This window comes from Notothenia rossii (genome assembly GCF_949606895.1).
Source record: "Notothenia rossii genome assembly, chromosome: 7".
Classification (NCBI taxonomy): Eukaryota; Metazoa; Chordata; class Actinopteri; order Perciformes; family Nototheniidae; genus Notothenia; species Notothenia rossii.
Genome location: NC_136905.1, coordinates 73,824,507 through 73,852,060, shown reverse-complemented (window position 1 = coordinate 73,852,060; position 27,554 = coordinate 73,824,507). Strand labels below are relative to the sequence as shown.

At 42.4% G+C, this 27,554-nt stretch overlaps 1 protein-coding gene across 2 annotated transcripts in view; it reads right to left on the bottom strand.

The window, feature by feature from the left end:
- Positions 1 to 27,554, bottom strand: part of aqr (aquarius intron-binding spliceosomal factor) — a 54,431-nt gene that overhangs the window by 7,978 nt on the left and 18,899 nt on the right. For both annotated transcript variants that reach the window (XM_079693030.1, XM_079693031.1), the window contains exons 21-32: positions 25,813 to 26,054; positions 25,492 to 25,641; positions 25,000 to 25,069; positions 23,557 to 23,667; positions 22,896 to 23,005; positions 18,406 to 18,541; positions 16,535 to 16,744; positions 13,002 to 13,139; positions 12,813 to 12,884; positions 11,898 to 12,085; positions 11,605 to 11,776; positions 6,398 to 6,568 (exon numbers count right to left, since the gene is read on the bottom strand). In XM_079693030.1, the coding sequence (XP_079549156.1) occupies positions 6,398 to 6,568; positions 11,605 to 11,776; positions 11,898 to 12,085; positions 12,813 to 12,884; positions 13,002 to 13,139; positions 16,535 to 16,744; positions 18,406 to 18,541; positions 22,896 to 23,005; positions 23,557 to 23,667; positions 25,000 to 25,069; positions 25,492 to 25,641; positions 25,813 to 26,054 (1,770 nt within the window). The remainder of the gene's footprint in view (positions 1 to 6,397; positions 6,569 to 11,604; positions 11,777 to 11,897; positions 12,086 to 12,812; positions 12,885 to 13,001; positions 13,140 to 16,534; positions 16,745 to 18,405; positions 18,542 to 22,895; positions 23,006 to 23,556; positions 23,668 to 24,999; positions 25,070 to 25,491; positions 25,642 to 25,812; positions 26,055 to 27,554) is intronic.

Below are 27,554 nucleotides of genomic sequence, written 5' to 3'. Positions count from 1 at the left end.
GTTGTAAAGGCCACATAGTGTGGTATCCAAAGCCCATCAGAAAGACCTCGGCCTTTCCTCTATAGATCCATCCTGTTGAGAGGATCAATGGAGCAGCAGCTACCATTGAGAAGCCGCCCAGGCTCCAACATAAGAACCAGCCATGCTGAATAAATCATCATGTGGTCGTAGTTACCTCGTATGAGCTATTGCAACTTTTAATGATCCTTTACTAAACCCCGTTTGGGTGACGGGAAGGGAGTGTAGGGAAAGTGTGTGTGAACGTGTAAAAGAGGAAGAGATAACCATGCAGCAGACCAACATGTCTCCCTGTTGCTATGTAGAACAGATGCAGCACCAGAGGCAACAATATGTCGGTTTTACACTAGCACGAGGCGTCATGGGCTGTATGTTAGAGTCAATGTTCAAGTCAAACAGACGCGGTATGCATGCATGCACGCACAAATGTGGCATGTAGAGACAGCGCTCCAGTACACCATGTGTTGATATAATTGTGGACTTAAAAGGGGGATATAAAGACAGTTTTAATCGAAACATGGCAACTCAATACTGGAGTAGGGGCGCTCAAGAAAGGGAGTTATTCTGAGCCCACAGACAAAGAAGCCCAGATAGAGAATCTCCCCAAGGCGCAGCATTTTGCATGGAGTTTAGTTATTTATGAGAAATCTTCCAGGGAGTGAATTACCGAGGTCATGCCATTGTGGCACACGCATATCTGAGGACATGAGGAAGTACACCAACACACAGAATACACTGAGATGTATATGTGTGCGCACTCATACACAGTTTATTTCTAGTAGAAGCTATTTGAATAAATGCTCTTCCATTTCTCATCGTGATGATGCTAATGGTCAAGCATGAATCTCTCCTCTCTCTTTACTCACTCGATCCATCCTGCTGTCTAATTCATGGCTTTTACGCCCTGGAATGTGCAGAAGTCAGGCTGCCAGATGATCACATTTTTCACTCTTTCTTAGAAGTGTAAGGTCGCGTTTCCCATTTCCGAGGCTCAGGATTTAATTTCCGTCTCAAAAGGCATGGTGGGACATGTTAGGAAGAGGTTTTTTATCTTTGTTAACACATCTGATTAATATATCCTGGTTCTGGTCACACAGCCAGATTTTCTTTCCTATTTTTGAAGAGGCTTCAGCTCTCAAGAAATGAAGGGATCCCACAGGAGGGATGGAGAAAGTGTTTGTGTTAGCAGCCATGTGTATTAATGAAGGGAGTGGGGCAGAAGGTGACACTGAGGAGGATTCCACATGACCACAGCTTCTACTTCCTCTCTCCACGACTGTGCACTTTGTATTAGGGCTGCTCAATTAATCGTATTTTAAATCGCAATTACGATTATGGCTTGCAACGATTAAAAAAACAACGTAATCGAAATAAAACGATTATTTTTTTATTATAACTTTTTTTTTTTTTTTCAACTTTTTTTTTTTATTCATTTGTTTTTCAGTTGAATTATACTTAAAGTTCAGGGTAATCAACTGTTAAAAACATACTGTTTTAAAAAAATAATAATAATAAATTGATGTTTTCATCAATAGTAAATGGATAATCGTTTTTAATAATCGTGATATCAATTATTGACCCAAATAATCGAGATTATGATTTTTGCCATAGTCGAGCAGCCCTACTTTCTATCAAGCTAAACAAAGGTTTACTTGATCACAATTGCTCAAAAAGGGCTTGGTAGGATTGGGCTGAGATTTGTGCGGTAAGAAAAGATGCAATGACTTTCCTGTAATGAAGTTTTAAGTGTTACTTCAATGAATCAACAGTATCCTGGTGTTTAAAATATACAGCAACAGAAAGTGAACTCAAATGTACCTTGTCTGCAACAATCATAGAGTAAACATACAAAATGAGATATGTACGCAAACAGTTGTGTTTTGATACAGCAGACAGCTTTGGCCGGTGTGTTGTTGAGTCAGTGACTGGTGCTAACTGTCCCTTCTCCTCTTTTCAAACTCGTTTCAGTCATCGCAGTAAAGTGGGATGGCTGTTGACATTTGCTTGGTTTTAGCTATTGTGACACATTCTCAGACACACTGTGGACCCAGCACTCTGCGCCATGACCTTTCTGATGCTCAGCATTTTCCCACAAGAGCCCCTCTTTCTCTTTTATCTCCCTCCCTGTCTGGCTATCTTTCTTTTCAGCAAATCTGACAGCCTGTCACTCCTGTCACTTTATTACAAGGATGGCATACTGACTAAGGCCATGAGCACAATGCATGACAGTTTATTTTTTTAAACATTGCAGGACTTTTAACATGACCAAGCACAATCTCTGGCTAGCTGTCAGAACAGGGAATATACTTGAAGACAAAGCAACAAGGATGTGTAGCACAGCAGAACATAGAGCCACAACCCCAGGAGATAAAAGGCTCCGGCCCTGCAGGTGGTACAAAGCACCACGCACACAAATACCTCATTCACACCAACGCAACTCCGGTTCAAGCTCCGTGCGAGAGCTTTTCAGGTTCAGAACCGGTTCTTCGGTTTAGCTCCGGCTCTTTTCACACTGCCCAGAGTCCGACTGGTGCTGCGTCATTGCATCATCGTTTGCGTCATCGTTTGCGTCATGACGTAACCGTTTGCGTGCCTGCTTCATAAAGCCAAACCGCGCGGAAACCCCTCACAGCTGACACTGAAAACAACAACAATGGCCGATTGTGCTCCAGCTTCCTCTGTACCTCTTCTGAAGACCAGATTCCCAGTAGGTAGCTGGTCTCTTCAGTGGACCACTGCTGCTTGTTAAGTTTCTCCATCGTTGTGTACAAACTGGATAAAAGGCCGGCTTTTTGTTGTTGTTCAGGAGTTGATCCTGCCCCTGCCCCCGCCTCGACGTAAGCGTGGCGTATGTGGTGCTTTTGCTCTGGCCGGACAATTTGTTGGTACTCGAAATGAACCGGATTCCAGAGCTAAGAGGCTGCTCCGCTGCGGTGTGAAGAGGAAAACCCGGTGCTTTTCAAGCTCCAGCTCCAAACCGGCCCTGAAACACCGTTGGTGTGAATGAGGTAAAAGACATAAAGAGGGATCCACTTCCTGTCTGCTTGTTAGACAATTACTGAACAATCTGCAGTTTGTGTTTCTGCCTTCATATGTGAAAGGATAAGGCTGATTATGTTTCTTATTGTCAGCAAATCCCAGGAAAACAAACATAAATAGTTCTTCTACTAAAGTCAGAAATAGCTTATTCCTCTACTTAATGACTCCCTGGTTACATTTCTTGCTGATGCCGCCAAGGCTAAACGTTACATATCACTCACCGTGCGACAAACAGCAGAACACATATGCAAAATATTTGAGCAACATAATTGTTGATCCGCTGCCACTATGGTGCCCTAAAGGCCCAGATACACCGGCCCGAAATCGGCAGTAAATGGGAGTCGGGCCGAACATGAGCGTGGGCACGCCCTATTCGGAGTGGTGTGCGCCGCACCGTCGGGTCTTTTCTGCCGACATGACGCCTTTTCTTGCCGATTCAACATGTTGAATCGGCGTCGAGAACATCACCGGAAGTCAGACAAAGGGATAACACTGATTGGCTGTTCAGCCAGCGAATCAGTGCATGAGAAGCGTTAACGGAAGTGAGGGAGGTAAACAAATGATTTAACACATGCGTGAGTCCAAGAGCTGCTAGCTCCAGTACCTCCCGTTCGTCCTGCTCCTGTTCGTTCATGTTTTCAATGGACGAGAGTGAAAATGGAAAGAAAAACGCTATTTGTTGTTTGTTTATATCACGGAGTCTGTTCTTCTTCTCTGTCTTCCGGTTGTTCCGGTTGTTGCCTCTTTTGAATGATGAATACACACTACCGCCGCCTGCTGGTAAGGAGAGTTAATGCCACTCACGCATGCGCAGTTCATACGTGCTCGGCTCAGATTTGCGGTGTGTTCCAGTGCGCGAAGTACCCAAAAAATACCATGCATGATTACAAAAATAATCATAGTACAATAAATTAAATAGACGCTGAGCGGAAAGCCAGTTGCAATATTATATTATAACGAATTGACACTGAAATGGAATCGTGGTTTAAACGTAGCAGCACGACAGCAGGGAACGTGAACAACGGAGAAAAAAAGAGAGCCAAAATTGAGCCAACAAAATGTCCGGAGGCGTATGGTTAGATGGGATTCACGTCAACAAACGGCAACCCGCCCCGGGTATTGTGTTATTTCTGTGGGGAGAAACTAGCCATCAGCTCGATGAAACCAGCGCACCTCCAGAGACATCTCAGCACCAAACACCTGTGTCATGTTGGTAAGCCACCGGAATGTTTCTAGAGAAAACTTGTTGAGTACAGATCCTCGCAAGAGATGATGCGAAAAACCTCCACAACATCAGCCAAAGCACTGGAGGCATCGGACCTAAAACTCCTAAATAGTGTAATTTTAGTGTTATTACATGTTTTTTTTAAAAACCCTTTCATGCATTGTGGTCACTACATTAGAGACTGCTAATTGAATGCTGTTTTCTTGTATATGCATGGGGTTTCAGATGGTATAGTTGCACATCAGGCATCACAGTTGATTTGATTATAATATGTGTGTATTGTATTTTATAGTTTTTGCATAATATATAATTTTGTTCATTGGTTTGCTAAATTGGTATTACTTCAAAATCAGTTTTTAAAAAATGTCTCATGTAAAAAGATGGAAATATCCTTAGTTTTTTGTAATTCATGCATGAAGGAGTTAATAAATCACACACTGATGGAACATTACTCTATTGTAATTATATATATATAGGCTTCTTCTATCAAAAATGTTCAGGGTCGGTGAGGGGGTACTTGGCGGAGAAAATGTTTCAAAGGGGGTACATTACTGAAAAAAATTTGAGAAGCACTGCCCTAACACCCCAACTGACACTGCGTTTGCACTCCGATCTCACAACTTTCTCTGGCACGCCTAAATAGCTTTTGACATTTTTAAGTGTGTGAAAGGCTCGAAAAACCGACACCAAAGAAAGGTGAGAGAATGTGGGCAAAAGAATAAAGAAAAAGGAAAACATATCCTAAGGCTAGCGGGGGAAAGCATTTAGCAGTACAAACAGAAAACGGATGGGAGATGGTGCCAGCGGGCTGCTGACTTAACACACTGCAAAGGAAGGAAATGGAGAAGGTAGAATAAGAGGAGTAGGGGGGAAACACCGTGGGCTGGAGACAATATAACAGTATTTTTCAGGGATGAACATAGCATGAAGCATACACCCACTCGCAAAGTATTCACATCTCCTCTTCAAAAACACACACACACACACACACACCTCAGTGAGTTTGATTTACAGAGGTATGCAGTCAGCTGGTATGTAAACTGTTGGGGACAGAGTGCACACACAAAGTGCTCCTCTTGGGTCTCATGACCTGCAGCAGTCTTGATGGTCTCATGATTTTATCGAGCGGGACAATGAAGGCCACAGTAAAACTAAAAACTGACTCTTTTTTTGCTTTGCCTACAACCGGGAAAAGAGAACCAATGAAACTCTAATGAATTTCCCTGCAAGTATCACGCAGATCCACTTAATTCAAGGAGGTAGTGTATGTCGCACTGAAAGCACAGGGAGGTGCAACAGCTAAAGCCTTGTGATAATTGTGAGCTGTGAAGTTCTCTCTCAGAGAAACAGAGGAAAGAAGGTATTTGCATTGATATCAGCTGACATCTGAAGGTGTGAAAACAGTGTGTGTCACGCATGCTCCTAGTAAACTAGCCTCAGTCCTACACATACTATACATGAGGAGAAAACATGTCTTTTGGGATTGTGGATTTCTTCTTGACAAGAGGGAAAAATGTGTAAGCCTCAAGTGATATCAGGAGTGTGTACAGTTCATGTGTGTGGTATTATCGCATGTGTTTCACTGTTAGAAGGCTACATGAAATGTGTAAATGTCAATATTTCCCAAGAAGCTTGATTGATTTAGACAGAATTTCCCCTTTTTGAATAACTGAAAAATGGGAGATGTGCTTGGTGAATCAGAGGTCTAGGTATATATGTTGAATTGTATTAAAGCCTGTGTCTTTATAAGAGAACAGTCAAGAAAGTACAGTAAGGAGATTAAACAAAACAGGGCTTGATTCTGCTTCTAAAGTGTGATAATATTGCTACAAAGAAAATAATAATGGGACATTTGTTTTATATTACATTAACAACAGACCATTTTGCTTTAGGTTTCAGCCCATTATTGAATGTTCTTTAATAAATTAGCGTAAGAAATCTGTTATACAACAAGATGTTGGATTCGCAAATTTCCCCTCTCAAACTCGTATCAATTTAATTAACATTTCATAAGGACATGTTTCTACTAATATCTGCTTTATAATAATAATAATAATAATAATAATAATAATAATAATTATACAGCCGCTGGGTGCACTGTGTGTTGGTCTTTACCTTGTTAGGCTGACTGAAGAAGGGGTTGCCGGCGCAGCGCTGGTTGATGACGTCTCTGATCAGGTGTTTCTGCCCGTTGTAGGTGGTGAGGATGCTGATGCGGTCAGCAGGGTAGCCCAGCAGACGCATGTACATGAACAAAGCCACGCTGTACTCCGCCTCCGCAAGGTTCTACACAGGATGATAGAGAAAAAGGAGAGGGTATGATTAACATTATCATAGTTAACCCATACAGTATTTAACACAAGAAATGAGAGAAGGAAAACATTTTTGTTTGGGAAACTGGCCTTGATAAGCTATTGTCTATTAATGTGGTCATTTTGTATTGATTCAAGTAATAGGAATTATCTAAATGCATTAGTCTGTCTTCCCTATCAGCACAGCCGGGGCTGTCTGCTCTGTTGGACACCTTGTTGTTCTCATTTCCTTCCACTTTCACATCATGCTCTAACCCTTTGCTCGTCTATCACGGTTTTCACTTTTCAGCAGATTAAAGCCCACTCATTCATGCATGCAAGAGTAACTATCTGATTTGGGCTGGAATTAATTGCATCAGACGGTGCTCCACACCACCATAAACCAGGCTGGGACAAAATGTCCCAATTTAAGGATCCTCTACACAGCGAGGACGTCAAATGGCATATTTCTACTGTGGCTTTGATATTCATAAAAAAGAGGAACAGCTGATTGCTATTTTTTAGAAGTGCAACAAGAGGCTGCATGACCAAAAGTTTCATTCGTCAATCAATGGCAGGGTGTTATCGTAAAATGATACCAATGAAAAATCAGCAAAATTTTAACTAGGAAAGAAAAGATTTCCAAAAACTGGGGCTAGTTGCTTTCAGATTCCATACAAAGAAATTCTAACAGGAGCATATATATATATATATATATCAGGGTATATGCAGGAATCCTGAAGTCAAATTTAATACCTTTTAAGACCTTTTTTAAGACCCTTTCCATACATTTTAAGACCTCATCGCAACTTTGAGTTCTAACCGGTTACATTGGCAACACACTTTACTATATTGATTGTAAGATAGCAAAACTAAACAGAGTGCAGACAGACTACTGAAGCCTCCTTTCCACATGAACTTCAACCTCTCTGTGAAGGTCAGGTTTAATGCAGTATGCTGCTTTTTTGCTTCTGTAGACTCTGTGTTCTTTCATTCCAGTAAAACTCCTCAGAAACCATTAGAAACCAGTATTTGACCAATAAACAAAACAATTGACAAAACTTTGAACTCTGAAATATGTTAAACTTTGGTGAGCTTCAGCGGGGTAATGCCATATAGGAGCTCCCTCACAAATACCCAGGGGTTAAATTGGGCTGGGGCTGTCCGGGGCTAAGCCCTGGCACATAGGACGATGCTCTGACGTCATCACCCTCACACATTTGTCATATGTTTACAAAAAAGGATATATATGTTAAGACTTTTCTCGTTCTTAATATAGACTATATTTAGGGTCTATATGTGTTGACTTTACTTTAAAATAGCAGATCTCTGTGACCGGATATAGTTTGGCTTAGACCCCGGCCCCACAAGGACGCATACGGTAAAACGCATACGCAAGCGTAAAAAAGGCTTCCGTTCACACGCATTCGATTCATTAATGTGTCCGTTCACACTAGACCGCTGGAAATGCTGGAAACGATGTAGTACATATGTCAGGCCTGTAAGTGGCGCTGCTGCCGCCCGAAATACACCAAAAGCAGCGAAGAAGACCCCGGAGCATGGTTGCCATGGTTGCCCTTCTGTTTATTCTCCGCGATGGACGGCGTGTTCTCCTGCTGTATCTCTCAGGTAGTCCACCAGCAGATGAAAAACACCCACCTCTCCGCCTCTTCCAAGGAACAAGGGGACCGTGCGGTAGTTTCCGTAAAAAAAATGTTCCGCCGGTCAACATGTCTGTTAAAGTTTAAATCTTCCGTACAAGATTAGAAAAGTGCCGGTCAGAGGTCGTCTGTTATTTATTGAGCTTTAAAACAAATTGATAACGACTCTGTTCTCTGTATAATAATATAATAATATTTAATAAACGGTGACTGCCTCTCTTTTCCTCCCCCTCTTCTGACAGCCCAGCAGCAGCAGGAGACGTGGGGAGAGGGAGGCGGGCTATTTCATCGTGATCAGAAAATGATCATATAGGGCACACACGGAGCCGTTGGACCCCTAGAGCGTTGCGTATGCCGGTCTACCCACCTTGGGACCCGTTACCGTAGTCGTTTAGTTCCACCCCCCCCCCCCCACACAGAGCGGAGCAAGGCAACGAAACTTAAAATAATAAGCAGCATTTTAGGGCGCGCTATGCATGGGGCCGCCTTGTGGGGTTTCCCGACATGTCGTTTCAGTAAATTAAAGGGTATTTCATGTTGTCGTTGCGGTGAACCTTCTTAATACCTTGGAAAATGCCATTTAATACTTTTTAATAGCCTTAATTTTCGCTAAATTGATTTATCAACTTTTAATACTTTTTAAGACCCCGCGGACACCCTGATATATATACACACATTCAAACACATGAAAATAAAATAAAAACACATTGTTCTTAACATGACACCAAATGTCCAGGCCCCAGGACACAAGACCTTGTCCTCTAATGTGACTTAATGTAAAGGCCAGTGTTGCATGCATCATTCAGCCCTCTTATAATCAACTAATTCCTAGGCATGTGCATCCTGGCTTCAAGGCTACACTCTGCCCTTCAAATGTGACCAAAAAAGGAAAAGAAAACAGCCAACAGTATGCATTATTCATCCAGTCTCAATTAGACCTGGTCTGCAGCCTCACATCTTTGATCATAATTCATGCAGCTCCATAAACAGTTCCTGATCCAGCTGCACTGGAGTCAAAACATCAAAAACAGTGACAGCCTTTGTTCTTCTTCCCATATTACCTGTCTCCAAATGGCACACACTTGAAACTTCAATGACCAAACCATAATTTTACTTATAATGTATTTATTCTGGCCATACCTTAATTTTTAATTATTCGAGTATAACATAACACGAAAGTTAAAAAAACATTTAATTCGGTATTTAGGGTCAAGATTGTTGCTCGAATGCCAATCTGAGTTCAGCATCTTAATCCATTAAACATAGTCTCAGAGACACAGGAGAGGAGTAGTATGTAGGCACGTGGTGGGCATTTTCAGCTTTGCCTACCATATGTGCATATTTAACATAAATGTGATCTAATGCCCTAACACTCCAGAGAACTCGTTAACCATAACAACAAGGTCATGCCAACCAAACCCAGTGGAGTTTAAGCCAATGGCCTGAGGATACATGAGGACTGGAGAGGATGGGGGGGGATGAAACAGGGACAGAAACATAAGGGACGAGAGGATTGCAAAGTGTTGTGTCAGTACAAAAACATTAGATAATAAGACGATAAATCTACCTGTGAGCTAACAGTGCTCTTTGCTCTTATGTAATTTAAAATATAGCGTGTGGAGCAGAAAAGACTAACTGCCTAGTGGCTGAGAAAAGCCATTTTCTGACAACAGAAGATTTGGATTTAGATAAGCAACTTACCCTTTATGAGCCATTCGACGACTTGGGAAGCACTATTAACGGGCTGAGGCTCAATATGGAGAGTGCTCTGACAAATGAGGCGAAGGAACAGGAACAGACCTTTGGACTGTCTGAGTGCACGCACATGTGTGTGTCTGTGTATGATGGAAGTGCAGTTCCTGTGGAAGTGCAAAGCAGGCTCGTGGCAGTGTTTGTTCAGCTGTTGCAGGCATTCAGCATACACTGGATACAATTGCTTCTCTAGAGTCCAATTTATCCCTCCTGGTTCCTAGGAAAGTGCATGCATGCGTGTTTTGGTGTGTGTGTGTGTGTGTGTGTGTGTGTGTGTGTGTGTGTGTGTGTGTGTGTGTGTGTGTGTGTGTGTGTGTGTGTGTGTGTGTGTGTGTGTGTGTGTGTGTGTGTGTGTGTGTGTGTGTGTGTGTGTGTGTGTGTGTGTGTGTGTGTGTGTGTGTGTGTGTGTGTGTGTGTGTGTGTGTGTGTGTGTGTGTGTGTGTGTGTGTGTGTGTGTGTGTGTGTGTGTGTGTTTGTGTGTGTAAGGCATAGTGAGTGATACTGCTAATTCCCTTAAGGGGCCTTAAAATGGCAACAGGCAAATGGAGTTGAGGTTCATGTGACCTGATGCCTCGAGAAGTGCGCATGGTCTGGATTTAAGAACAATAGGAAGCTTCAGAGACATGAGCAGGCACCGTGTTGAACACTGCAGTAATATTCATGAAGCAGCACTGAGAGATCCTCATTGGCCATGAAGCTTTAAACAAATCAGTGCCCCACTTATCTCGTTTCTAACTGAAATATGCTGCTCTTAGTTTCATCCCTGTATCCAAAAGGAAGATTTCAGAACTCTTAATAGTCCAGTAACGTGAAATAAATAAACTTGTTTTGTGTTATACCTCAGCACTTTCACGAGATACCTTTGCTGTTACATTTGATCTCCTGTGCCAGTAAACTCTTTTTGTTTTTGTTTTTTACAAACCCCTATCAAGCCTGCCTTCTGCCCACACAGCAATGTCATAATGAAACGCAATCCGGTTCCTGGTTTGAAAGACAAACCCACTGCTCTATGCTGGGCAGGCAGGGCTAGCTGCAGACTAAGCAGGGTTATGAAGACATAATATGAACCGGCAGCTAAACCATTAAAGTTTCAAAATGAATGAACTGCTGTACAACAAGCGGTTCAGAGGAAGTGGAAGTAAGGGCAGGATGTGGTTCTCTGCTCTGGTGGAACTAAGTGTGCTTGAGTGTAGAACCTTGTAAAGGAGTGTATCAAACTGCCAAACAACTATTTCCGCTGTTTTAACATAGTGTACATACCTGTGCAACCAATATACTAAATACTGGGGCAGCAAGTTATTTGAAAATGAAACATGCATACTCGTATCAAATGACAGCTTTTTTAGATATTGTTTTTGGGAAAACATTTAGTTTTACAAGGATGGATTATCATTAGTCCCACTTTCTCTTGGTTGTACACGCAGCTCAAATTGACACGCCTTCTTGTCGCCACCCCAGCTTGCTTTGCACTGTAGGTATCCCAGCATGCTTTGTGCAGCACATCAGTTGCTTCCCATACACAATAAATAGTAGTGAATGTGTTGCAAGTCTAGTCGAGTAGAGATGGCATTCACCGTCACAGTTGTGGGGGGTGTTTTATTTGTGTACTACTACTGACCTGGTAGAAGTAAGGGTTGGGCTCGGATTCTCCCACCCCATTGAAGTCCTCCACGTTAACAAGCTGGAAGTTGAAGGTGATGCCGGGGTTTGGCACCTGGAACTCAGGCAGCTGCTGGACATGAGGCAGGTTCCCCAGCTGTTTGTAGCGCCAGTTGTACAGGTTACATAGGCTGTAGGACACATAGGAACACATTAAGTCATGCTGTTGTTACTTCCTTTCTGCCATGACCCCCCTATGAGATCTAGTTGGTCAAACTTCCTCCATCTTTATGCCCCGCCATGGAGACCCACCTTGCTCGAGCTCGGCCTTGTGCATCCAGATCTATGGTGGGCACTCCCAGGCGCACAAACCGGGTGAAGAGAGACTGCTCCATGTTGGAGTACTTCTGGAAGGCCATGTTCTTGATAACAGGGGGCAGCTGATGGTGGTCTCCAATCATGATCCAGCGCTTCAGCCTGCTGTAGCCATCCTCTGGGTTCTGTAGAGGGGAAGACAGAAAATGAATGGTGAATGAGACCAGTCAGTATCTTTTTTGGCCAGAGATTCTTTAAATTCTAGTTTGTAATGACTTGAAAGTGCACCTGCTATCCGACAACAAGATTTGACTCAGTGAAGCATGAAGGGCCTGTACAGTTTTTTACTCCCGTCTACGTCATGCTTCCAGATTTGGCCAATTAGACGTTGTTTATTTGAAGCTTGACCTCAGACAAATATGATATATCAACCACTGCATGTCAAGACTTGATTCAATCGCTGAAATCCCTGATAAGGGTTGAATGGCTGGATAATGAAAGTGGAAGGGAGGACGAGGAATAAACAGTTTTGCTGTGACGCATATCTGGCAGAAGGCTCGGGCTGTGACTCACTAGAGTAGAGAGATAAAGTGAGGAGCTCTGGCGAGGTTGTTGGATTGGCTGATGTGCTTAATGATCTCATCTGTAAACAGACATTAGCACTATCTCGGACAATTAGGCACAACTACCAAAGACAAGCAACCATTACTGTGCTCGTAGGCAATCAGTCAGACCTTAACAGGGAAAGTCAGGTGGTAGAAAGCAGTCCTGAGTTAAGGATTAAACTAGGCTTGATGTCAGAACTTTTGAAAGTGCTTATGCCTGGAAGTGGGACTGCAGTTTTTCTAAAAGACAGGATTAACAGCTTTTACATCATACATTTAAGTTTTAAGACAGCATCAGGACATTCACCTGTAACAGGAGGGGGATGAAGGTTTCGATCTCCAGAATCTGAGCAGCTTCTTCCATCAGGATATTGTCATACTAAAAAAAGAGAATCAGCAGGTTTAACCAAGACTTAAACCAACCCCACGTACTGTCACTGCAGTAAATGCAATCCTAACCAGGTTGTATTCTAGTTGTTAGTTGATAAGAGCATACCTTAAATCCCAGCTCCACCAGGTCATGACGTTTGAGTGCAGCATGGGTGCAGGTCATCGCAATGATTTTGGCTTCCTTCACGAGCAGATACTTGGAGCGGTCCAGTCCACTTCTTAGAAGCTCAAAGGCCCTGAACTCCTACAGGATAGACAAGAGAGGAGGTGAAGAGTCAATTATCGCACACAGAAACGTTTGGGAATAAAGAAATAAAGAAAGAAAAGCAGCAACTTTTCTGACCTCGAGGAATAACTTGTATTAAATGTGTGTTCACTCATCTGTGAATGATGGTGAAGTTTTGCTTTCATGTTTTTATAGTGGGGTTGTGAGGGGAAACTTAAATGGCCTTCTGACAAATTGATGGATGAATACTGTCAAAGATGATGGATAAGGGGATTATCTCGGGTGAAATAATCCCACCTCTAAAACAGAGTTCAATAATCAGATACAACACCGACACATTGTTGCGTCTACCTACATTTAAAAAATTTAAGTGTTTTAAATTCAAGTGACTTAACCTTATTACCTATAATAGCTCAAATCACCTTCACTTTTGATACCCTTTATTCCCATATACAAGAGAATCATAAAAGATGATGAAATGATCGGCAAGTAACTTGTCTTTTTATCAAATATACAGTTAACAAAATCCCCCTGCTTTCTTTTCCCATTAGAAACAGTCTCTTTTCCCCAGGTGCAGGTGAACAGAGGTCAGCAAGCCACAGGGCTGCTCTGAGGAGAGTATACCGGGTGTAGTTAGCTGCTCAATAACTGCAACGTGAGGAGCACTTTAGCACAGATTGTCTTACATAGCTTATACTGGAAGGAAAAATGTAGGGCCAGTTTGAAAAACGACAAATCCCTTCTCTTCAGAGGTCCAATATCACGGCACTTTGAAAGCCACGCTGTGAGGGAAGAAGGGGAATACGGGTAAACAAAAAACATGCGCGCTATTTTCCATTTGCCACACTAGTTGTGTAGTGGTATGGAAGGCAGAGAGGAAAGGAAGAAGTCGACTCGGACAGCACTGGGGTATAAATATTTGATGTGTTACTATTTTAGCATTAATATTAAACCGATCAAAACATGCAATATTGATGAGATCTATTTTTAACCCCCATGGCTCCAGAGCGGTTGAAGGGTGAAATCAAGATGGGAAGGTTTTACTGAAACTGAGAAGCGGGGGCAGAGAGGGAAAAAGAGTAAATAGCGGTAAAGATGTGGTGGGTCTGCAGGAAACTTGAGACGTGTATACTGGAGGAACCCAGCAGGCACAATGCTTTGCTGGCTAGAAATACATTCTTTGGATATTCGTATGACAGCTTATTCAAAACTGCTGTTACATTTGAAAAGTCAGACAAGACAAGCATATTCAGCAGAACGTTGCCTTGTCTACCGTGCGCCACAGACAGCAGTTCCTCTTAATGGGTGTACAGATTTCACTGCAGCAAGGGTGAGGCAGCGGGAGGAGGGAGAGGTGCTGTGATGCAGTGATACAGAGGCCAGCCAGATAAATCAAGGTCGCCACACGTGTTGGGATATTACCTCCAGCCAATAACTTCTTTATTGCTTTTCAGAAACCTTCTTGGTGTTCCCATAAATCTGAAATGTTATTGTTATCCCTATAGAAAACACCGGATGGGCTGAGAAGGGAGAATAACACATTCGGCCGTGTGTTTGTAAGTACCAACGAGTGCGAAAAAGAGTGACAGGGAGAGTAAAAAAAGATAAGCAGTAATTGCCTTGCTCGCTTTGTTGTTACGCTTATCTTTTTAAAAAGGGGTCATCAATCGTATCGACAATTAAACAGTACAAGTAATGCTTGGTATCTTATATAATCAGGGATGCAAACACACGTATGGTGAAAAAAGAGAACTATTCGAAGCAGAAAAAAAACAGCGTAATATACCATCTGACAAAGGCCTGCGCTATAATGCTTCAATTAACTGGCTATTCTTTATAATATACTCTGATCAATAGGAGACAGAGATGTTAAGTTATAAATCAAGGGTTTTTATTATTATTTAAAGCAGGGGTGGGGAACCTTTTTCCTTTCAATTTTTACAACATCCTCCGAGGGCCGTACAAATTATTGAACTGCTTAAAAAAACAAAAATCACAGCCCATTAATTTGGCCTTTCTTTCATGCTGTGCAAAGAAAAAGCAACCTCTTAATCCAGATATCTTGCCATGACTCGCGCATGCACGCACGCACGTGCATGGTTGTGGCAGAAAGATATGGACACAAGATGTGTGCAAATGTATAGTATCCTATCCATGTGAACATGATTTAAGTGGGGGGGACCTAACCTCCTCTAGTGGGGTCTCGGGAAGATTTTTTTTTAAATATTGAAGTTAAAAGCATCAATCTGGTGCACTTTGAGAGCAACATGAAGAGATCTATGGATACATCTCAACACCCATTTGAAACAGAACTGTAAGCAGATTTTTTTTGGGGGATATTTTACAAATCACTCCCCTTTTAAACTCTATTCTTGTTATTTTTAACAACTTTTTTGTTACTGTCATATTGCATTTTATACCTGTTTTTCATTTAGACTCTAATGTCTCATTAATAATTATAATGATCATATCAAGGTGTGCCTAACCTCACTGAGCTGAGGTTATTTGAGCCTCTCAGGAGAGAGCTCTCTTCCACCTGGTTGTAGAAAAGCTCTTTAAATTCGTTAGCATAGCTAGCTAACCAGATGCTAATAACAACAGATCGCCACTGTGCTTACAACTAAAGAAAGCCACGCAAACACTGCGGTGTGTACGGCTCCTTATGGGTACTGCAATATTTGAAGAGCTGGAGCGGCGTTCCGGTGCTCTCCGTCAGCACTCTAGTCTACACTCCTTTCCGACGAGACGTATACCACGTGAAGACACGTTACGCTCGTGTTGTGTTCAAGGAACCTGCCCTTGGCCAGGAAAAACAGGCACTCGCTTGTTTAATTATTTTGCGGTCTAGATTTCTTCTTCTTTTTTGAAGTGAAAAGTTGTCCGTTAGTCGGACTGACGGACGGACGGACCCCCCCCACCCCCAAAACGAAAACTCTTCGGTTCTCCGCGAATTACACAAGTCACCCAAATCAGCGTTAAAAAAGCGGGAGGCGCCGAAAAGCGACTAATTTGCATCACTGATAATGATTCAAACTTTAAACAAAGCAAAGGGACATGTGATGGCTAACCACTTCTAAACTTCAGCAACATGTCATCGGGTGGACAGGAAGGCCTTTTATTTGTAGATGGGAGATTGTGCAACACCTGGACACACAGATGGCAAATAGTCCGAGTATCATCAGCCAGCGTAGCCTGTGTGTGTGTGTGTGTGTGTGTGTGTGTGTGTTTGCGTAAAATATACGTTAACCTTTAGTTAATGTGTGCTTCTGTGCATGTTATTTGTTGCTGTAGTGCATTGAATTAAACGGTACATGCGCTCTATAAATCAAATTGCCGTATTACACTGAATGAACCTGCTTACATCCCACTGGGTGTTGCTCAGCAGCGAGCGGACTAGTTTACCGTGTTCTTACCTCCAGCTGGGTGAATATTTTCTTGATGTGGCGGTAGCAGCCCTCTGAGATGTCCATGTCCTCTTCGTATGAGCGTCCCTTGAACACAGGCTGAGGGGCGTTGGAGAAGTACTTGTGGAAGGGAAAGTGTGCCGCCACAGCTTGCACCTCCACCTCCTTGCTCTGCTTTGGCCTGACTTTGCTCATGTACTCTTCCCAGCGAGATATCACCTGTTATGGGTAGACAAAGCACACATACATTACCCTCTGAATGTTGAGAGACAAAGCCCAGTGTTATAGTTTGTGAATGCTGATTGCTAGAAATGCCAACACACCTTTTTTGGTTTGGTTTCTATATATGTTTTGTATGTTGACACGAAGACAAACATGGCTTTCCAATAGAACCAAACTTGTTGTATGCATGAGTCTGAGTCGATTATTGTCTGCCTTAATGTTGTCTGTGCACACAGTGCGTTTTCTGCATGGCTCTGCTCAGTCTGTATTTTCCCTTTAATTATTTGACCATAGCAAAAAGAATACACAAATGAGAACAGATAGCCTCACTTGTACAAAGGAGCCCCTGCTGAGCAACTAATAACCCAGTTTCAACCAAACAGCGGGGTAGCCTAGTTCTATAAATACCACTATGAAAAACAACATTATGGATAACACTAATGAGTCTGCTAGAGGACCAGCTTAGTTACATGTTAAGTATACGTCTATATGGACTATTAGGATCACCATCGCAACCTGAGTATGTCTACACGTGTGCATTCTGATCATTGATTACTGACAGAGAAGTCTGCTCATTATCAGAGATTTGCTACTCCAACGTCTTCTTGACATTTACATCTTCAAATGTCAAAGAACTAGATTGTTGGCCAGTCGTCAGAGCTAAGATAAACATAGAAACTTGAGAGTCCAGTCTCTATGCGATATCAAATTAATGAGGACCCACAGTGGTGTGTGTGTGTGTGTGTGTGTGTGTGTGTGTGTGTGTGTGTGTGTGTGTGTGTGTGTGTGTGTGTGTGTGTGTGTGTGTGTGTGTGTGTGTGTGTGTGTGTGTGTGTGTGTGTGTGTGTGTGTGTGTGTGTGTGTGTGTGTGTCTGTGTGTGTGTGTGTGTGTGTGTGAGAGAGGCAACTGACAGATTCCTGGCAAAGTGCAAAAATGGCAGCATGAACATGATCAGAAATGAACCCTGATACTGGAGCTTGGGTAGACCGAGTTATTACCACCACTCCAAACTATGTGACTGGGAGCTTTACACTGCTTTTACAATATAGGTCTAATATGACTGCCGTGAAGCAAGTAAGTTTACAAAAAATGTAAGGTTGGATTTGAACTTGAGCCTGGTAACACCTGAAAATGAGAGCTAGGCAGGCGCTGCACTGCTTCATGTTGAAACTGTCTATAATGTCTTTTTTTAGATCCCTTCTAAAGACGAACGGGGGTGCACCTTAGTAATTGTCTGCCGTGGCATTTCTCCTGCAGCCTGAGAGGACAGTGATAATTAGGTGACAGGATTAAGCAGCGAGGGCTGAGACCGTTTCAGGATAATTGTAGCCTAGGCAAAATAAGCAGCAAGTCTGGGGAATGAATATTTTAAAAATGTTTCGTTCTGATTGGCATGGACAGAGAGGGACACATCCATTGTAATTCATTCAGCAAAATCTCCTGGATCCCCTGAACTTTCTTTTAAAAATCAATATTAATATCCAATTTCTAAGGTTTGTTCTGCTCAACCTCAATTACCGATTTTATTTGAGCCCGATGGAATATTTTTACATGATATGAAACATTGCCAAGTGGGTGAAAAGGAAGTATAGCATTATTACAGTTTATGTCTCAGCTTGTTACAGAAACATAAACACACACCACGTTATATTCTTACCTGGTAGAGGTAGAAGTGTCCAGCTGTTTCACAGGTGTAAGAAACATCTCCTGGGACGTCCAGGCTCTCCTGTAACCTCCCCACCTCCCTGAGGAGCTCCAGGCGTCTGGCTAGGACGTAGTTTACTCGACCATATCTGGAGACAGTCAACACAGCATTGTTAGTCAAGAATCTGAAACACCTTTACCTTTTCATAGAGGGACAGATAGACCTATGTGAAGAATGATACCATGTAGTAAGATTAATGTTTGAGTTTAAACCGTCTCTTTATAGAAGTGTACGCATAATCAAATCATGTTTTTTGTTTTTTTCAAAGGTGGGGTTACACTTTGATATTATTTGGAAACATTCCTTCTCTTCTTGTGTTGTTGATTTTTGGTTACGTTTATTGTGTTTGTGGAATAGTCCGTAAGCAAAGCATCCAACAGTAAACTATACTGTAAATACGACCTAAAAGAGAACATAGATTTCAAGAGGGCATCATTGTTCTTGAGTGCACACGGTTTGTTTAGGTTCCATCATTCATGCTTCTTTTGTATAGCTTAATACCGTTTTAAAGCAGTATCAAGACATGCAGCACACAGGAAGACAGGAAGTGGGCGGGGTCACAGGGTTAATTCTATTTTAAGATCCTTTGCAAACATCCTCAGTCAGCAGATGACTCAAAGAAAGACACAGAGGTCTGCCGTTTTGGCCTGAATACAATAAAATAACATTTGGAGTGACCTTGCTTCACAGGATGACGAACCTGTAATGAATTCAGCTACTTAGACAGAAAACCCAGAATAGACACACAGCTGTGAAGCAGCTTTACATGCCAAACCCAAAAAAAGAGGTGCACAAATGTGTTTTGTTTTACCGTGGGGTAAAGATTCAAGCTGTCTACAAGTGAACATACACATTTGTGAAGGTCTCCTCTATAAAGAACCAAACATGCATTCTCATTAGAACTGCTCAGAATTCATCATCAAATGCAGGGGAGGCATTGTTAATGGATGGTGCTGCAGCTTTGCCTTTGCTAGGCATTCGGGGGGCGTTCATCTCATATACAGTGTTAATTAAAACTCTCCGGCTCCCTCCTCTCACTGGTGTCAGTGGGGTGGAAGGAGTGTGGAGTCTGCATGTTGTTAGTAGGCAGCCAGGCAGGGGGAACATATTAAATGCTGCTAGCAAAAGCTCTTTTATGTCAGTGTTGCTGCATAATTTAAGTATGTAACAGACTGCTTCAATGTGCAGACACCAGTCCCACTCCATGCCCCGCTATTCATACAGTTATAGTGAGCAGGAGTCATACACAGGGTATAGCTAAATGAGAGACATGCATCACCCCTCCCTTACTCCACTGGAAGTGTTGCTAAGAGCTATAGGGTACAATTTGCTCAGTGCCACAGATGGATAAGTGGTAATTAACAATGTAGGTTATGAGGAAACTTTAAATAGTACCAGCACAAAAACTTAATTAATATTAAATGACACTGAGCTATTTATATCTAGGTTCCTGGTAAAAAGCTTTGCTAGCAAAAAAAAAGAAAAAGAAAAAACGTCATGGCTGATAATGTTTTTTTTAAATATAGCAGCAGTCATGAAGAACTGTAAATGTTTTGGATATCTGAGATAGTCTCCGTTTCTCCAGTATATCGTGAGGGCTTAAAGTGCACTGCCTCCAAGCATCTCTTTACCCCATCTCACTATGTCTCAGTAGTAAGGACTGAGTCACTATCCTTCAAGGCCACACACACACACACACACACACACACACACACACACACACACACACACACACACACACACACACACACACACACACACACACACACACACACACACACACACACACACACACACACACACACACACACACACACACACACACACACACACACACACACACACACACACACACACACACACACACACACACACACACACACACACACACACACACACACACACACACACACACACACACACACACACACACACACACACACACACACACACACACACATTCCTGTCTGAAGCCATTTGTTGTTGGCTCTGCCACCTGTGCTACATGGAGAATAGCAGCACTGTGTGTCCATTAGGGTGTAGGAAATACAATTAAAAAAAATCACAATCAGAGAATGTGGCCACCTCATGTAAAGGAGGGCTTTTTCCTGACCTGAGCTAAATAAACATTTTAAAAAAGGTCTTTAAACCTGAAATGAAATAATTTATTCATGTAATTATGTATTTCCTTGTGCATTTATTCATGTATTTTTCTTGTCTTAGTGTTGATTCATTAAAAAGGGCCTAATGGAGCATGGGAAATTAAAATACATGTTGGGGAATAATTAGCTTGACACAGTTCATAATTTTCTCCTCTCACTGTCTCCTTTCCCTTGGCAAGATTGTGTAGAACGCCTACACCCTTTCTAAAGAACCTTATTTATTAGGGTATTGAACAAATTATTATTAAAATAGTTTTTTAGGTTATCAAATTGATAAAAAGAGAGGAACTGTTGGGGAATAATTTGCTTAGGTATACAAGCTTTGACACAGTTCATCAGTTTCTCCTCTCACTGTCTCCTTTCCCATGGCATAGTTCTACGGCCTTGGGTATTGCTGCTATCTCTCTTAAGGAGGGGCAGCTTGGGCGCATTGTTGTTGCCAGTCTATGACGGAGCACAAGCCGCCATGAGGCAGTTCACTGTTCAGGGACGAAGGTTCCCTGGCGCACACTCTTTTCTATGGACAAGAGCTCTAGTTAGATTCAGGGTCCATATTGCTTTAGTCTCACTGATGAAGAATGTTGATTATTACACTCAGAACTAGTTAAAACCTCGAGCTGCAGAAGAGTTCTTCAGAATTGGTTTGGCAACCGCTGTGTCAACTCGTGACACACCACCTGTCTTGTAAATGCTCCGGCCGTAACTCCAAATAAACCACCAGTGTTTGCCATCAAAGCTCCTGTTTCCAATTGCTTCAGAAGGTTCCCCCACAATACATATAGCGATTTCCCTGTTGAATTTATAGCAAACCCCTTTCTTTTGTTTTTACATTAAAAAGATTCCTCCTACTACCATTGGGCATGAGGTGAGTTTACATGGTCCAGAGCAGAGCAAGTGGAACAGCCTCTGAGTGCAGGGCTGCAGGGAGAGATCACTTACACTGGTGGAATGGCCTTCAATGTCTAATGAAGATAAACCAGGTCCATGGCTCGCATATGAGAGTATCGAGTAGCGCTGTCATTGTGTTTGCTCAGACTAATTATGTATGTGAGCAGCTGGGATGCATTTGTGTGTATTGACTGCTTTGATCAAGCTGTAAAGGTAATTGTTAACTATAATATAAGTCTCAGTGCATGACATTAAGGATTTTGGGAGATGGCCCTGTGGGCCATCTAAGCTAATTTACAGATGGCCCTGAGGCCAATAGAGATTGCCCTGAAAAATGCGCGCGGACGAAATGACGCACGAAGGGTTTGGGGGGCCTCCCCCTAGAACATTTAGAATTTTGCAGGTCTTAGATGCTGTCTGGTGCATTCTCTAGACTGAATTATAAGATGAACCACCACAATATTATATTGTACAATTTCAATTTTATTCTTCATTTCACGTTTGTTTGTTCTTGTTTGTGTAGCTATAAGAAATACTTAAGTTGTTGGTCAAGACACTTTCCATCTGATGAAGGCAAATGCCTTCCCAGATTTAAAAAAGTAGAAAACATTACATTCGGTTGAAACTGCCAAAACAAAACATTATTTACACTATTATGGCCCCTTTTAAAAATGTTTGTAATGTTATCTACTGTAAGTTGGTCGAACGAATGCTTCCTCATCTGGAAGCTGACCGAGTAGACCCAAGCAGCAGTCGAGAGGAGCCGAGCGCATCCGCGAAGAACACAAAATGGCGTCATATCATTAGCTAGAACTAGCTGGATCTGATCGATATGGACATACACGCGAGTGAAGTCTAATCTGACGGGAGAGAGAGATCAGCTGCTGCTGACGAGTCGACAAACAGCTCTGCATGATCACATGCAGCCGTGAGCGGACAAAACACACACTTCAGGTTAGAATATCACACGTAGCTATTTTAATTACCTCTCAAACTACCGTAACTAGTTATAGATATGTTTAGTTTCACTGTCGGGTCACTCATTACTGGATCCGCGAGCTGCATGATACTGGCATAATAGATTGCCCGATCGGGCAACCAGCAGGTGAGGCTTCATTGCCCGAGCTAAATACTAGATGGCCCCGGGCCATCGGGCAGTCCTTAATGTCGAGCCCTGAGTCTGTAAGATAGTTCAGGTATACATTCAATTGGTTTTAATTTCCACATGGGCATGTCTGTTTGTTTAGGTGCATCTATCAGTGTGTGTTGATGTGTGTGTGTGTGTGTGTGTGTGTGTGTGTGTGTGTGTGTGTGTGTGTGTGTGTGTGTGTGTGTGTGTGTGTGTGTGTGTGTGTGCGCGCGCTCTCGCCACCTGCCCCTGGCTGTCCTCACCTGCTGAAGTCCTTCTCAGTTTCCAGCTCCTCTTCTCCGTGGCCAAGACGCAGGAGATGGCGCTCGTCAATGTCTAGAGCCATGATCTTTTCGAACAGCTGGTTCAAAGCCTGATGAAGAATGAACCATGGAAACAAAACAAAAAAATGTTCAGACAGAGAAAATATGTGTTTGTGAGTGCTTTTTTCATAGACATGGTTTATAACAACCCTTATGGATTTTCAGTTTCTTTATTCATCTGGTCCAATTCTTCATACAGAAGTTTATAATATATTTGAGGTATTTCTCATGCTATGATGAAGATGTCTATTCCTGTATCAATAATATAAATCGAAAGTGTAACGATTGCATTAGGTTTTCATCATTACATCCAGCTATTGCTTTTTGTGGCCAAGGTTTTTTTGGCAAGCTTCCACTGCTGTAAAACAACAGCAGATTACTTTATGATTAAATACTGAGGAAAGTCCGGGTCGCAAGGGAGATTAGATTTTAATTTTCCCTCTATGGTTTGAATATGACTTTTGGCTGATTAATGGGCAGCTCTGAGTACAAGCTCTATATTCTCCAGACGGCTGCACGGCTTTTCAAACAGGGTGTTAGGGAAACTTTTAGAGGAGACGTTTTTTCTTTGGGGTGTAGACGTAGTGTGTGGTGAGTTAACCTGATTAGAGTGTGTGACTATCAAGGTCCTCTGCTCAGGAAAGTTGTGATAGAGGTTGGAGATGATCTGAACGGCAACATCTGTCTTTCCGGTACCTGGTGGTCCAACAACCTAGAGACACAGAACCAATGAAGAAGGAGGTGTGAGAAAAGAAATCCATTTTGTGACAGAAAGAAGCAGAAGATAATATGAGCCAAAAACCCAAAGTAAGGTCACATTGCATAGGCGCTTGCCCTGGAGACACCCTAGTGGTTGTGACAGCTAGGCCATGTGCATGTCAGAACGGGCTAGGCTGGTGCTCCATCGCTAGCCGTGCTCAGATACACGATGCAACAAGGCTGTGGCGCTGCCTGGCATGCTAACACACAGTGACTGCACAGATGGGCAAAAACACAGAGATACTGAAAATGGAAAAAAAGATACAGGAGGCAAGAGTTTTTCCTCTAGCCCCTTTCTGTACTTGTTGTTTGAATGCTAGTAGCACTTCATCTATTTATACAGGTCACCGTGATAATGAAACTGAGCAAAAAAGTTACTGAACTGGTGGGCGAACAGCATCTCATCTACTAAATACATATTCATGAAACGGGGTTGGTCTTTGCGTGGGCATCTCAGGTGAGTAATTTCAACAAAAATAGTGGGTACAATTAGATATTCCGGCATAAATCGGATGATAATGAGCTCTACATGAAAGCCAAGCTAGGCAGACCGCGAGGTGGTGTGTGTTTGTTATGGCTGCGAATGACATATGCCAAGATGGAAGGTTAGAGGGGGTGAGAGAGAAAGAGGAGCGGAGAAAGGCATGCATGTAGAGTTGTTTTACGACTCTGATGATAGCCTACTTTCCTCTGCTGGCTGCATAATAAATAACTTTTGCAACTACCACATCAATCAAGCACACCAAAATCACTTTGGTCAGAACAGTGTGTGTTTCTTCAGCTAACAATAGCAGGCTGGAATGACAGAGCTGTGGATGTGTGTGTATAGACTCCATAGCTGTCATACGTGTCATTTTAGGTGCGGCTGACTATGTTATCAGCAGTGCCAAAATGACAGAGACGGTTTTAGGGGAATGTGTCATCACGTCACAAGAGTGATGGAAATAGAGATACCTTACAACAGCATATTTACTGGTGAAGGAAATTTGCTTTGGTGCTTATCTCAAAGATTAATAGTTACAAATATGTATACCAGTGAGGTGGAATCTGCACCCCTGGATATAGGATGGGTTAAACACATGGCTTCTTAGTCCACAACTATAAACTCATTTTATTCTGTTACCTAAAGAATACAGTTGGAGACAAAGCACTAAAGTTTAATCCTATCTGTACTGCTATCCAATCATCTACCAAACATAAATAGAGAGGGTGACTACACATTCATGAAAACCAGATATTCATGATTATTGTTTTTATGTGTGTACACTCTGTCTTGAATGCTTACCATGGTGAGGCCTGGCTGCATCCCGGCCCGAATGGCTTCAATCTGAGTAGGAGTGAACTGAATTGTGTTCCTGTAAAACATGAACATTGCTTATTTTAATACATCTTGTAATTAGTTGGAAATACTGAATATCCTTGACAGCATTCTTTCACTATTTTTAAAGAGATGCTCCAAATATTATTTGTGTTGCATCTTTAAAGATTGTTAAATCAGCTCTTCCCCATGGACGTGTTGTTTATATCAAGATTTAAATATCAAAGTGTAATTCGGAAATGCTCAAACACGACAAGATGAATCTTTAATTTGCTATTATTTGGTGTTATAGTTAGCAAACAAATATTTGCTGTGCAGCTTTAATTGCGAAACACCATGGAGACAAACAAATCAAATGAGTGTTGTCTAGTACTTAATGCCATTTCTTTATACTCAAAATAGTATAGTATATTTTAGGTAAAAAAGGTTAAGGACTAAATCTGCGCAGTGACCTCTCACCTTTTGGGCTGGTTGTAGGGATATGGCCCGCGGTTGGGGGTGACAAAGGGCTCAACGATCAAGGTCTTGTCTTCACTTTGGTCTTCCTCTGGTTCATCAGTCTTTCTTTTCTTCCCTTTTTCTGCTTTTTTGGAGATTGGGAACTTGATTCTGGTAAAGCAAAAGGAAGAAGGTGAGTCAAATATAATATGCTATAATGCAATATATATTATTAACCGTATCTAAGCATGGTAATTAGCCTATACATTTATTTTGAAGAAGGTCATTCAACAGCAATAACACTTATATTTATGATGTGATTATTGGACGTTTGACTTTCACCTGAACGGGAAGACTTGCAGCTCGGGGTCGTCCTCGGTGACCTTGATGGTGTAATCAGGGAAACACGATCGTAAATGGTCCAGGGACAGAAAGGTGTCATTGAAGTCCAACGTGGAGATCTGATTTGGCATTTTGGAGTAGTGGGCGCTGCCTGGGTCGCCATAGCCAAGGATGATGTCGTGAAGCCAGTCTGGGACCACACACTCGGTGTTCATCAGGTTTCTGATGGTCTCCAGCACTGCCTAAAACCAAGAGACAGAGAAATGTGGGCCTCGTCAGACAATACACAACCTTCCCACAAGAGCTGTTTTAGCTGGATAAGAATAGCTTTGTGGTGGGCTGATGGGACAGCAGGTAATTTGTATGTCTGTCAATTATATTTTAATGAACTGCAAACTGTCTAATACCCTGAACATCAAACACCGGGTAGGGGAACGCGTTTACTTCTATCTATGTCACACATCAAAGATGGAGAAGAATGTTTCCTGAATACCCATTAGTTCCTGCTCATTTGAAATTCATTAAAAAAAATAAACACTTCAAAATAAGCTGTTATTTTCCCGTCTGTGAAAGACGGTAATGCGTGCGCTGAATTAGAAATAGCAGTTTTGACAAAGCAGCAATACGAGGCTCTCAACAAAAAAAAATGTGATAAACAGCAAGAGTTTTTTGCAACGATTAACATCCAAAACAAAAATAAGTAGAACAAAATGAAGCAAAAGACAGATGGTATATCTAACAAAAGTTTCACACACTTACATGGATAACTTTAGTATGACCTGTTTTTTAATTGCAATAACATCTACATATATTAACCTCTCTGCTGTTGGCACCTCTATGTTATACTGACAATAAACTATGGTTTATTAGTATACACTGATGGCTTGCTGCCATGCTGCCACAGGAGAATTCTTAAAGGTTAGGGCGAGGTTGGGGTACACAACACATGAATATCCAGTGAGAAGTGTCTCTCATTGGGATCAGGGAGGGAGGGGGGGCTTGAGTGGGTGGTAATCTCAGCCCAACCTTACAGCTACAACACCCAAGAGAGTGTAATATGTGCAAAACATCACTCTAGGGCAGAGTCCTGCATCGGGTAGGGTATCCGCGGGTACCCGACGGGTGACCCGCAAAAAAGGTGATTTGCGGGTGGTATTTTTTCAGACGCTTTTTTCCGGGTTCGGTTCTGGGTAAAACAAAGATGATGCGGGTCGGGTTGCGGGTGTTGCATAATAAATGTATTTAAATAATAATAATTTAGTTAAATGTTTAAATCCTCAGAACTCTCCCCCGAGGGACCGCGCATAATCATAACCTCTGCAGCGCATCTATCTGCTGCTGAGCGCACCACATTCTGAATGGCTGAGGTGAAGCTCTCTAGCGGAGAATACAGCATTTTCAATAACTCTTCCTCAAGAGCGAAGTCCAACGTCTGGGAGGCTTTTGGTGTCATCCTAGATGGAGAGAATAACCAACATCCCACGCTTTTTGAGCCAAATATGCAACTGCGTGTGTTAATAATTGCACGTTTTCACTGCTCATATATATATGCGGGTCGGGTCGGGTTGCGGAACTAATTGGCAATATGTGCGGGTAGCGGGGCGGGTTCGGTATTGCACGTCGCGGGTGCGGGGCGGGTGCGGGTCTTGAAAATCAGACCCGTGCAGGACTCTGCTCTAGGGTGGTGTTGGCAGGACCAGAGCTCAAGCTCTGTAGATTAACTACTCAATACAACATAGTGT